The sequence below is a fragment of the Zonotrichia leucophrys genome, chromosome 2, assembly GCF_028769735.1.
Source record: "Zonotrichia leucophrys gambelii isolate GWCS_2022_RI chromosome 2, RI_Zleu_2.0, whole genome shotgun sequence".
In the NCBI taxonomy this organism is placed as follows: Eukaryota; Metazoa; Chordata; class Aves; order Passeriformes; family Passerellidae; genus Zonotrichia; species Zonotrichia leucophrys.
The window spans coordinates 45,501,012-45,514,132 of NC_088171.1; the positions used below are offsets into that span (position 1 = coordinate 45,501,012).

Sequence of the window (13,121 nt, forward strand, 5' to 3'; positions counted from 1 at the left end):
TAGTTGATCAAACTTGCTGATATCACATGCATCTTCTCACAGCTGGGTGGCCCCGTGAGGATACCCCCTGCCTTGTGCAGATGAGAATAAGCTGGCCTTGGAGAAGGCAGGAGGATTGTATGGCTTTGAAGATTTCTGCTGTTAGGGAAGTGAATCCTCTGGACAGCTGATCAATTTTACCCAGAAGCAGGAGCAGTTTTGAGAAACAGCTGTATTTCTCTGACAGTCTGGCTAATTTGTGCTTGGTTTTTTATTACTCTGATACAAGCATTTATAAAAACAGAGATTTGGGTTTGGTTTGTTTTTTTTTTTTCCATTTTTTTCATTATTCAAGTAACCGAAAACCCATATGAAAAGTACATTTATATGTGTGCCCAGATGTAGAGCCCCTGTTAGTAAGGCCAGCTGGGATTAAAGTCTCATTTGTATAATTTATATAGGCTTTGGAATTTTTCCTACGGTTTTCAGCTGTAAGCTGGAATTTAGCTTTTGTCAGACTGCTAGACAGCTTGCACAATAAAGCTTCTAACTAAAAATATTTTCTGTGCAGCCCAGAAAACCTCACCATTTTAAATGCAGTGACTGTGGAGTTGGTTTGAAAAGAAATTATTATAAAAGAAAAAAAAATCCCAACAGTCATGCCCTGGGTCTTTTAAAGGTTTAATCAGTGAGCTCCATGCAGAAGTAGCACAACAGATAGAAAAGCAGAAATGGAGTGGTAAGTAACTTAGGAGGCACATTCAGGATGCTTGGGATGCTCACAGCAGTAGAGTACCCCTGCTCAGCAGCAGATACTCTCTGATGGTTTGCCCTCGCTCCATTTGGGAAGAGCTGCTGAGGTGCAGTGAGTGACTGAGCCCACCTCCTGGGGCTGGCCAGCTATTCTACTTCTGTCCATTTTTCACTGTAATTCAAGGGAACCTCCTTGCTAGAACTGCTGGATAAACACCTGAATCTTCTCTGGATAGTTGCTGTCCTGGGTGCAACATCACTCCATCTAATTCTTCCTCCTACCACAACAGGAGGGTGGGTAGCAAGGAAATACTTTCCTTACACCTCCCAGCGAGGGACCTGCATGGGAGGATTTGGAAGTGTCATGCTCCTGCTGGATAGCACAGCAGTGCCTCCAGTGTGTTCCTGAAGCTTTTCTGTGGCTTGTGGAGCTGCAAAGCGACAAGAGTGTCGTCTCACAAAGGGCTGGTGGAGTCACTGTGTGCACAGCTCCTGGAAAACAGCAGTGCAGCCTGCTCCAGCAGAAGTTGGGCTTGTGGGGTGAGGTAACCAGTACAAAAGATAGGAACTGAAATTGCATCTCTTCACTCCCCAGCAAAATATTTTTTAAATTATTTTTCACTTTTTTTTTCCTTCTTTCTTTCTTTCTTTCTTCCCTAAATAATCTTGCAATGAGCCCAGCTTTCTCTTTGATTTTGCGTGGTGATGAATCTTCTCATCTTTGCTGGCATTTCACAGCTGTTTGTTCACAGCTTTCTCCAAATATGAGAACAGAAACAGACCTTCAAGCAGAGGATTGTTATCTTTTTGGTGTTCTTGAGCTCTATATTAAAAGCCCTGCGTATTTTTCTAATCAGGATTACAGAATTAATTTGCATGGTTTATCCTCTGCTGTTTTTTTCTGATGGGGCAGATTTTGTATCTTGTTTGTGAAAATTTTTATGCTTCATCGACCTTACTTTTAATGTTCTTCACCTGTTTTTCAAGAATATGTGGATTAAAAATGAAGTTTACAGCAAGAAAAGCCTTCACTTAGGTAATCTGAGTAACTAATCAAAGTGACTTTATGCTCTGTAGTTTCATTTGGTATCTGCTGTGGTTATGGAAAACATTTCTCATGTGGATGGGTGAATGGTGCATTTATTCTTAGCCATTTATATTCAGTTGTATTTTGACTATAAATAACTTTTGTTTCAGTAGCATGAATGTAAAGTTCAATGAGCAGATGTTCCTGAGGGTGTGTTGATGTTGCTCTCTGCATTCAGAAGTTTATTTACATAAGGTTTCCGTATGAATTTTTGTTCACTTCAGTAGGTAGGTGCAAAGGATAAATTTGCAGTAATAGCACACCAGGAAACGAATGTCTCTCCAATTGAGAATTTATGAGTATCTGTTGCTGTTGTTGTTTCTTAAGAAAAGCAGCAGGATGCATTCATTTTGAGGTACTGTCAGTGTGGATTTTTGTTCTTTCTGTGTGTCTCCTTTCAGAAATCTGAAATAAAAATTAGACTGATGCATTGTAGCAAGTAGAAACAAATATGACAGGGATGGCCAATAAATGTGTGTTCAATGTAGCTGTAATAACTTGTTTTGATTCATGTTTATTTGCCTTTTGCTTTAACATGTTGTGTGCCTGGGAGTGTCATAAATTCACTAATGATGCAGTATTGATTAATTCTTATGATTTGCCTAGGAAAATATCTGGTACCAGATGGCCAGGATATAAAATTCCTTTCCTTTGAAAAATTCTGCGATATTAAAAATGTATTTTATTGCAAATAAAGATGAGGGAAAAAAGAAACAAAACAAAAATTTTACATTAAATTAAATTTCTGAGTGAAATTACTTAAGGGGGAAGAATTGTTTCAGAGGTAATATTTTTTATTTTTATGATTTTTGCATCATGCATAAATTCTATGGATCATATACAAATGTCGGGAATGACTCCTGAAAAAAGCACTTTGAAGCGAACATGTGGAATGTTTCATTTGTGCAGTATCTGAGTGTTCCAGCTTTTACAGAGTGGTTTGGACTTGTTTCCACTCAGTTTCAAATATCCAGTGGTTACTTACTTAATTTTCATGGGGGTTGACAGGTAGTATTAATGAGCTGTGCAAAGATCTGCATTTTAATGAAAGACTTAAGAGGGAAATACTTGGCAGTGTGGTAAGGAAGAAACTTCCAGGCATTGAATGAAACACCTAGAAAGGCTGAGAAAAGAAGGGGGCAAGTTCTCTCTTTGCATTTACCCCTGTGGTGATGGGGACTGCAGACTGGTTTTGGCCACTGAATGATCTACAGTGGCTGGCAGTAACATCTGGGGATTATTGCACACCAACCCAGAAGTGAAAGCCAGAGTCAGATGAGAAGAACTGGGCTTTTTTTGCAGGTGGAGTTGGTAGTGTTATGGATATGGCCATAAGGCTCCTTGTGAGGGACAGGCTTCATGGTTCCCTTATGTGGCAGAGTCATTTGCTGATCAGTAACAAGGTGCTAACAACTGAGTGCCAGTGAGAGACACTTTAAACCTCATTTAAGAAAGCATCATCCATGTAAATACAGGTTTAAAGAAAAAGTGAATTGAAAGTAGCCTTCACTTAGTTTGACCAGCTCTTTCTAAAGAGTTGGCAATTTCTGTGGCTGTAGTCTCAGTAGGACTTTGAGGGATGAGTGACTCAGGGCGTTGTGTAGCCCAGATTCAGGATCAGGGTGGCATATCTGGTGCTCTCAGTGTGGGATGTCATCCACTGGGACTGCGCTGTGCAGAGTCACATCCCCACAGTCATATTTGGTGTTCATGAAAGAGAGCTGGTGTGGCCTCCGATTATCTGTTCTGGGTCTGTGTTTAAAGAACCATACAGACCACTTGGGTATTTTCTTATTCATCACAGGGGGAGAAACAGTGGGAATGACTGGATGACTAGAAAACACGATCTGGGATGAAACAGGATTCATTAGCCTTTTTTTCTTAAAAAAAAAAAAGTAGAAAGGAAAAGAGCAAACATCTTAAACCGTCTTGTTTAAATAGAAACAAGGAAGGTTCAGCTTAAATGTTAAGAAAACCTTTCAGCATTAGGATAGGAAAACATTGGTGGATGGCTGAGGAGCTCTGCAGCATCAGCAGTCATTATGAACAGGCTGCCTGTGTATCTGCAGGGAGTGATAGAGGTATAGCTCATAATGTTTGGGGGCAAGGTGAGCACCAATGTGATCCCGTTGCTTTTATGGCCTAGAGCCCTGCCAGAGTGGCGTGAAAGCAGCAGTAACTTTACTGCAAGCTCCCCTGCAATGCAGCCTTTTGAACTTTACAGTTCACAAGTCAGCTCTGAATAAATAAATATCAGTTAACTGAGGCTCACTTTACAGGGCAAAAATGGGGAAAGAACATTCACTAATGGCTGTAAGACATGGCAAACATTCTTATAAGCACGTTGTTATGGCAAACTTTTATTAGCTCATGCTGAGATAATGTCAGGAGCTGTATTGGATGTGGCCTCTTACATCCTTTACTGCTGGTAGATGCCTGAAGAGAGGTCCTTCCCCTTCTTAGGTCACTGCTGTAACTGTTGTTAGCTCTCCACAATCATGTTGTCACCCCTGGAGTTTATAGTCAGCTAAATTGCAGTGAACCACTGGGTTTGAAAACCCTCTTCTTTTTAAAAATTGACTTTAATAACTGCTGCAAAATCTGTATTTCACTTGGGTTACCCTAAAACAAAACATGCTTTCTGTGAGCAGCAGGTCATGTTAATATGTCAAATACACATTTATTTGTGAGCCAGGGAATCCTGACCTACAGCCTCACAGGGAAAATACAGGGCAAAATAGCTTAGTTAAACGCTGACATGTTCTACTGTTGTGTCTGTTTTCCTACTGGAGGAAAGACTAGCACAAAGATTACAAATATCAATCTTTCTTTTTTTCTTTTATTTAATAAAACATGGGCTAAATCTGTGATTTTCTTATCATGAGAGGTGCTGTATCTTCTCCATTCTAGTTTTCAAAAAGGCTGTGAGAGGGCACATGCTTGACTTCTGATCTTTTCATAGTGGTTGCTGTCCAATAATTTAATGATGTGTTTAAGGATCAGCAATCTCATGGTTTATTTTAACACAGAGTGGATTAGATCAGTCTACCACTGGGCATATAAGTGAAAAACCTATGGTACAGAGAAACATCTGTGAATGGAGAAGGGGTTAGTGGATTTTGCATGCCACATATTTAGATATTTCTGCTTTTTTAGTGAGCTTTGAAATGTTACTCAGTAGAGGGAAATGTGATTCTACACAAACTTTAACTCAATTTGAAACTAGCACATTACTTGCTGGTTTTCCTCAGCTGTTCTACAATGCCTGTATTTTCACTAAAGCTTTCTCCCCAGTTTTGCCTGATGGTGTTACACAGCTTTGCTGCAGCATCTCATGACAGGGCATGTATGGGGCATCCAGATAATTAGGAGGTAGATGTTAAAGTGAAGAAAGGCAAAGCATCCCTGTATGGCAAGTAACTGCAGACTCTGATTGTCAGAGAGCTTTGAATGGGCCAGAAGTATGATGAGATTCAGGTGAAGTATAGCCAAATTTATGGAATATAAGTCCATCCATATGTGTCTTTTGAGGCCTTGGTTGCTGTAGTGTCAAGCACAGAATCCTGAACTGACCAGTGCTGAGTGTGCTGAAGGCAGAGTCTCTGCTTACAGGAGCTTTCCTGCCATCTCTTTCATGTCATTTCCAGTGGCCAGACACGGAGTACAAGGCTAGGTGAGCCTTTTATTTCAGCTAGTATGACTCAGTATCTTATTTTTATGAACCAGCAGTCACTTACTGTGGCCTGCTTCATAACACAGCAAGTGATTCCTGCACTTTGGCACATGCTGCTGTGAGCAGTCCTTGTCATGTCTCTTTGGAAAGGCACTGAGACTTGGTTTAAAGGGCCAGGGTGGTAGAGGTTTTAATACTTCCCTCAATAACCAGCATTAGGTGAACTTGTCACAAGTTTTTGTCTTTCTTCCATTCATGAAGTATATGTAGGTTTTCTGGGTAAAACCTACTCTGTTTCCCTCATCCAACTTCTTGACTGCTGATTTCAAAGGTAAAGGAGACAATGACCAATTTGAGGGTTGCATATATTGCTATCTTTCATAAACAAACAAATTGTTACTTCCTCTCTGCTAACCTTAATTTGTTATTTCCTATGTGTTGTTCCACGTTAAAATTTAAAAACTCAAACTGAAGCAGCAAACTTCTCAATGGTTAGGAGAATGTGGATTTTTAGGAAATACCTAAAAATCTGGTACTGTCCTGGTGGTTGAGCTCTCTGAATAATTAACCTACTGTAGCCTGCAGTATAGTTACTGGGCCAGGTTCATGTCTGCTGCACAGGAAAGTCTTGATTTCACTGCCAGGGACATGGACAGTTGTTTTGTTCCCCTTGTGAGAAAGACAGATGATGTTTTCAGTGGGGTAGACAGTTTTCATTCTGGAGTAGGTGCTTTGACTCAAGAGAGTCTCCCCTCTGCTGTTACTTGGATTTTGCTGACTGCACAGAGTGAATTCATTGTGCCCTGCTGTTGCCTTTCCTGTGACACACCTGCATGGCTCAGTGTGCTGTACTCTGACCTGTCACAGTGTAATCTGTGTGCAGTCCTTTGCTGTGGATAATTGGAGAAGGCATTTTCTGGAACAGCACTTCTTGAGAGATGGGTGACCTGAAGAATGCCATCAAGAAGAAAATAAATATGATTTCATCTTAAGGCTTGGGAAGGAAGTGTCACAAAGAGTTAACAATGGTCTGCTGGGATAAATGATTAGGAACTGTTTTTCCTGTGTGAATAACTGCCTTTCATAAGCAGGGGATAGATGTAAAACAATCAGGGAAGTGCCCTCTTGAAATAACATGAGCTTGGCCAAAGATCCTGTTTAGGGCTTCGGGGTGCTGAACTTTCTCAATATATGTGGGGCTTTAAGTCTGATTTTTAAAAAACTGAACATTGGTACGATATTCATGTGTTATAATGATTCATTCTGAGGGGAATGAAGGTGAACCTGGAAGTAGGTTTGATTTCATTGAAACTGAAAGAAACTGAAAGCCTTTAATTCAACAATTTATAACAAGCAGTACATTACAAGCTCTAAAGTATCAGCCCAAAGGAAAAAGCAAATATTGCTATTGGCAGAGAAACCATAGTTCAGGATGTTGAGTTTGAAGCAATTTTACTCCAAAACTAGTAAATAAGAAGTGACAGGTTAAATCTTAATTGTTTCTTGGGGCACCAGGTTGAGGCCACTTTGTGCTGGGAAATGGAAACAAAGGCCTTGAGCTTCATATTGCGTGTGAGTCAGTACAGGGAGAGAGCCCGTGGCAGGGGCTGTGGCAGGCAGCGTGCCTGTCACAGCTTAGTCTGTAGTAGCTGGAGTTTCCCAAGCACTGATGCATAACGTGGCACTGCTGCAGCCAGGGGGAGACGGACGTGCAGCTCCCCAGGAGGAACCAAGGCTTCAAAGGATGTCAGTCCCACAGCAGCAGTCACCCATCTGTGGGGAAAAATCGGGGTTAAAGGCAGGAATGTTTAACTGCAGCACGGCTCTTTCTCCAGCCCAGCATCTGGCTGAGCAGGGCTGCTCTGGGGAGTCATGTCCACCAGTGTCCCAGCTCTGACAGAGCTCAGTAGTCAGTCTTATCCTGGCTCCTACCCCCTCCATCACTTGGCTCCTGCTGATCCTCCAGGCAGTTCAGTGAGCCCAGGGAATGCTTTCAAAGAGTGAAAACTAAACATTGATGTTGCTCTTCTGCTGACGATTTGCATTTCTAATATTTCTTAAGTTTGATGCGGTTGTGTTGTGCTTTGGAGCCTTCCCACAGATGAGCAGTTCTGACCCGTGCATAGTCCTGTATTTCAAAGAGGGGGTTTGATCGGCTTTTTAAATTTTCTTAATTTTAAAAAATTGTCACATCTGCAAAAGTAGAAAGTCCAAGAATTGTAAAGCAGCTCCATTCCTGAGTGAAACGAATCACTTGCTGAATGCAGATCTCGAGTGACCTAAGGCTGGATGTTGTAGTAGGTTATGGGCGCAGTAGGAGAAGCACAAGGTGGCATTTGAGGGACTAGAATAGTTTACTGGTCTGAGTGTCAGCACAAAACTATGGAAGATCTCTTAAGGCAGGTACGAAAACCTAAAAAAGGAGGCTTCATTTTCCAGTGAAAGTCAGTAGCAAGGAAAATCCAAGTGATTGTGTTCATTCTGACAAATGAAGTGTTTGTAAGATTTCAGGAAGCACTTCCTGACTTAAAGAAACTAGACTGCAGCTCAGTAAGTGACTAGTTCATCTTGTGGGGGGAAACTTCTCACAGAGTTCATGGGAAAATGAAAACATGGAAAAATGTTGTTGTAAAATACTTCTTTGTATTATGAATTGAGATTAAGGTCATATACATTAAATTGGTTCTACCTTTTAGAGAAAAGTACTTGCAGAAGCTTCATATTGCCTTTTGACCAAGTAAAACCTCTCAACTTTTTAGAAGAAAAAAGAATTAAAGTGGTAAATCAGATACTAAAGAGTCTCCTATGTTTCAAGTACTGTGTGAGTGATGTCTTTCATGTGATTGTCTTCTGGTCATCACTGATAATGAGGGAGGTGGTTCATGTCCCCACTTCCCAACACAGCTGGTATACTTTTTTTCATGAAGGAAAGGCTAGAGCTTTACTATTTGGGTGCTTCAGATGAAAAGTGTATTGAAAAAAAATTGTAAAGATTTTAATGGGCTTATCCCTTCTCATGGTGCTGCTTGATTAAGACAAAGACATTATGGCACTAAAAAAGGACGGGCTTTATAGTACTTGTTCAAGTTTTAATGTTAAATCAAAAGCATTTTCCTGGCTTTCACACTTTCTAATAAGACAGAATTTTAAAATCACAGTATTTTCCTCTGCCAAAAGCACTTCAAAATGCAACTCAAATCCGTGGCAATATTATATAACATAAATAATGTCCTTAGTGTTTAAAGCTATTTTTCAATAAAGACAGAACAGTCTTTGTTGCACGTAAAGAGCAAAAAATGGCTTCAACCAGTCCTGCTTCTTTAAATTTAGACAAATAATATCCTTTAAGTGTGAATTTTTTATTTCACAGAGAGAACTTGCATACTTTCTGTTGAGGCTAATAAGGGAAGTGTTTCATTCCAACAATTTAATGCTAGCACTGTCGCAGACTTTCATTATTCTCGACTCATGGACCGCTTTTGCAGGAAACAGCTTTAAAATATAGGTCAGCATTAAAGGATTTTGAAATGAGGTGAAAATGCTCTTATTTCTCTTTTGAGTGAGTCCTTTATTTTAGTATCTATAAGAGAAGTTCTCTCTTCTCCAAATCCTTTCTCCGTAGGAGGAATCAGTAGGGACATTGTGACTTATGTGAAAGTTAAGAGGCTGAAAAGCTTTACAGGAGGCATTGTAATCTGTTATAAAACATGTTCAGGACCTAGGCATAGATTTGGAGTGTTGGTAGCTCTCCAGCTCATAGGAGAGAAGCATGAAATGATTAGATTACTCACAAAGTATTAATCCTGCAGCAATGAGGAAACCTAAAAAAAAAAAAAAAAAAATCCTTGTGTTTACACCAGATTAACTAGTACAAAGAGGCAAGCATCTCCTTTCATGGTTGCTTTGAGATATATAATCTCTATCCTTTTGACTCTTCCAAAGTTCGCATACAGAAAATGTTATCATTAGAAATAAAAAACCTCTTTTAGTTGCAAAGCATTCTCACCTCATCAAGAAACCAGTGCTATTAGCTTTCTGCTTTTATACAAGAAGTATTGATCAAACCCAGAAAAACATGGTGACACAGGGAAAAAGATGAGGAAGCAAGCTTGCAATGAATCACATCTTTTGTTTTCCCAAGCTGCCAGGTCAGCATTCATAACTGGCTATCCTAACTCACAGAGTATTCAAAGATAGGTGACTCTCTCTTTTTTTTTTTAAATCTTGTCACTCTGTCTGAATATTAAGAACTGGGTCTACTTGGCTTCCAAGATGACAAGTTTAGCATTTTGAGCTGGTACAGCTGAGGTTACTTGATAAACATGCTGAGGGAGTTAGTGAGGATCTTCAAAGCCCTAAAACAATGCATTTGAGGACTCCCAGTGCTGTGAGTCCCCTTGTGGTGATGGTGCTGCAGTACTTTTTTGTGGACAGCATGGAGAACACTGCATTTACTGGGCAGAAGAGCATCCTTTCTGGTCAGTAGCTCCTGCTAAGCCAGTTCCAACCCAGTCATGCTGTTTTATCCTTCATAATGATTGTGACTCTGTGCTATTGACTGAAATCTTACCCTGACATGTTCTGTAGAAACTCAGAGGACAAAAGTGACAGAAATTCAGAAAGAAGAAGACAGTATCCTGATGTAGTTTACATGAGAGCAATTGTTTCCTACCCACAAAGGAGGCAGATTCTCAGAACGCCAAAGAATTGCAGGTTTGGGAGAGAAATTTTCCTCCATTCAGGTTCATCACTGCACCACAGTGAAGCTTTGGTCAGTGGGTCAGGTCTTGGACAGGCATCATAGCAGATCTCTTAGTGGCAACATTATGGGGATTCAGAAACCCTGTGCCTCACAGACAGACCAAGGCATCCTTCCCATTGTTTGTGCTCTGGATACTTTGTTTCATCAGAGTAGTTTCTGCACCACGTGTAAGGATGTTTTCCAAAAAAAAAAACACCAACAAAGGATTTTTTCCCATGTTACATGTTAGTAATATTTGTACAGTGGTGAATATTGGAACTAATCAACCTCCTGGGAACCATAGTTAGGCTTGGGATATTACTGTGCAAATAGATATTAAAGGGCTGATATTCTTATATTATCTGTAAACATCTCTCCTGCATCTAATTGCTGAGACAGAATGCAGAAAAAATAGGCTTCTGTTCCATTATGAGCTTTTTCTTCAGTTGTCTTCTGTAGAGCAGCTAATGAAACTTTAAGGGTTCACAGTTTGAATACGATAGGCTTCAGTGATTTTTATTTTTAATTTCCCACTGCTGGTGTTTGCTACTACACACTTTCTGATGATGACAGACAAGTGGACTATATCATGATGTTCTGCTTTTCATGAAGTGGATGTTCATTTTTATCTGAAAAGTCTGAATTCAGACTGGAAACGTGTAGTTGAACCCCCAGGCTCATCATGTTTGTTTGTTGGTTACCGAGAATCTCCTGAGGTTTGGTGGTGCTGATTAAGAACTACATTTCTAGTCTCTTAGTAGGTGACAAAACAAAAATTGTTCATTGTCTCTTGCCTTGCACTTTACAAAGAAAAGTTCTGAATCCCTGAAGGAAAATGTAAAGGTGACAGTGAGACTGTAATTTTATTTTGTTTTTCAACATAGCCCTGGGTTTAAAAAATGAGGTTAAATCATCTATTTATGTTGAAGTCTGCAAATGCTGAGAGTCTGGCCCTCCTGGTGGTGACACAATTTCTTTAGGGGTTCATATATTGACACTGGGCACTGACTTTAGACTTTTGTTCTCCTAAATCTGCTGTTAAGAATAAATCAGCTTTAATTTATAGGTGGAACCCTAGGATTCCCCCCAGTGACATCCTCAGCAGGAAATGTACAGGTCTGCAGTGGATTTCCCTGCAGTCACCCTGAAGCTGTTTTTGCCTGGGAATGTGGCACAGGTTCTCTCCATGCACTGCTGAAGGTACAGGTGGAGCAAGTTGCCACATGCCACACTGGAAACAATACAGGGCTTGCCAGTATCTCCTGGCTTTATAAAGAGTCTGAGCTTTGGGGACAAGTCTGTTAAGATGAATTACTTTTGTCAGTGATGCTTCCTGTGGAAAGTGAGAAAGCAAACTTCGGCTCATTCTGCTCTGAGGTCCTCTATTAGGCTTTGTCTGCTCTATTGTTTTCCCCAGATAAAAGCAGTGATGTATTTTTATGTAAATGGAGGGGTTTTGTGGCACATTGATGGGCTTGTGTTCTTATGTTATCTATAAATCTCTGTAAATGAAGGCTGTTTTTAAGCCCTGTGCTGTTTCAAGGCCTGTTTGTATTTTAGAAGAGGCTGTAGTGTGAGCATTATAATGTAGTAGGGGAGACAACCTTCTCTGATAGTACCAAAACCAAATAAACCCTTGAGTAATGTGAAAAAGATATTTACTTATAGCGTAACCAAAAGTAAATGGGTTTTTTCCTTGCTGTAGTATACCAGACACTTGCAAAGTACAAACAATAAAGAAAGTATCCAGAAATTAATAGGTTTGTGATCTGAGGCCTAAAATATTTTTTCCCACATTTATTTGTTGTAGAATCCTTCCAAATACATAGTTTATTTTTCTGTTTTAGGCTCTTAAGGACCCAGTCTCTGGATTGGTATTATAATAATGTTAAAAGCCGCTTTAAGTGTTTTGGAAGTGCCAAGGTCCTGAAGAACTTGTACAAGAAGCATAGACTGGAGAGTGGACTTTGTCCTGATACAATAGGTAAGAACAGCTTTGTTGTTTTCTTATAAGATTTATTCTTATCTGCTCTAACACAAAAGCTGAGACAATGGAAATTCTGAGATTATTTCAAGAGAGTTTTTTAAACACAGTTTTCTTGTTTGTGAACGAAATACCTCAATGGAGAGAGAAAAGGATGAAGTGTCTAGAGAGCTGTTTAAGAATTCAAACAATGTTTAATCTTAATTATGTCACTGATACAGAAGAACTGTCTACAAAGTAAATTGCAGTTTATATTCTAGCTTGTATCCCCACATTTTTCACAGTTCTGAGTAGTCAAAGAATGATAAAATAATTTTGCTTTCAACATTTGACCATAGGCATATTCCTGCAGTGTTTGAAGCAAAATTTGATTAACATGAGATACATTCAGTATCCAAGTTGACCAAAACTGACATTTCCTTACTTAGAGTTTTGCATGGTTAAGGATCTGAAACTGGCCACGTTTTATTTTTGTATTGATGTTTGTAAATAGGTAAAATATACTGATAAAGTATATTTTAAGTGATGACACGATTCACTCCTAACTATGCTCTTCTAATGCCCCACCCCATAAGAAGAGTGATTGGAATCAGAAAACGGGTTTGAAGAAGTGAAGCTTGGTGTCATACTGGTAAATTCAGCAAGTTACTTAGAACACAACTAGCTGATTATTTGGCATTTCACTGGATTTATTGAACCAGATAATTTATTCTTGTAATTCTTTCAAAAATTTGTAAAGAGACTGTTACTTTTCCGTAGTCCTTCCTTTGTCTTTTTATGGTAAGTATAGGATGGTAAGTAGACTCTCTAGTCCTGAGTGGAAATTTTAGGTGTTTATTATGAAAATTGACATAAAAGCTTCTAGGAACAAGCAACCTAGTTATTAAATTGTGATTAAATAATG

At 39.6% G+C, this 13,121-nt stretch overlaps 1 protein-coding gene across 8 annotated transcripts in view; it reads left to right on the forward strand.

The window, feature by feature from the left end:
* Positions 1-13,121, forward strand: part of MYRIP (myosin VIIA and Rab interacting protein) — a 205,549-nt gene that overhangs the window by 139,194 nt on the left and 53,234 nt on the right. For all 8 annotated transcript variants that reach the window (XM_064704820.1, XM_064704827.1, XM_064704822.1 and 5 more), the window contains one exon: positions 12,081-12,217. In XM_064704820.1, the coding sequence (XP_064560890.1) occupies positions 12,081-12,217 (137 nt within the window). The remainder of the gene's footprint in view (positions 1-12,080; positions 12,218-13,121) is intronic.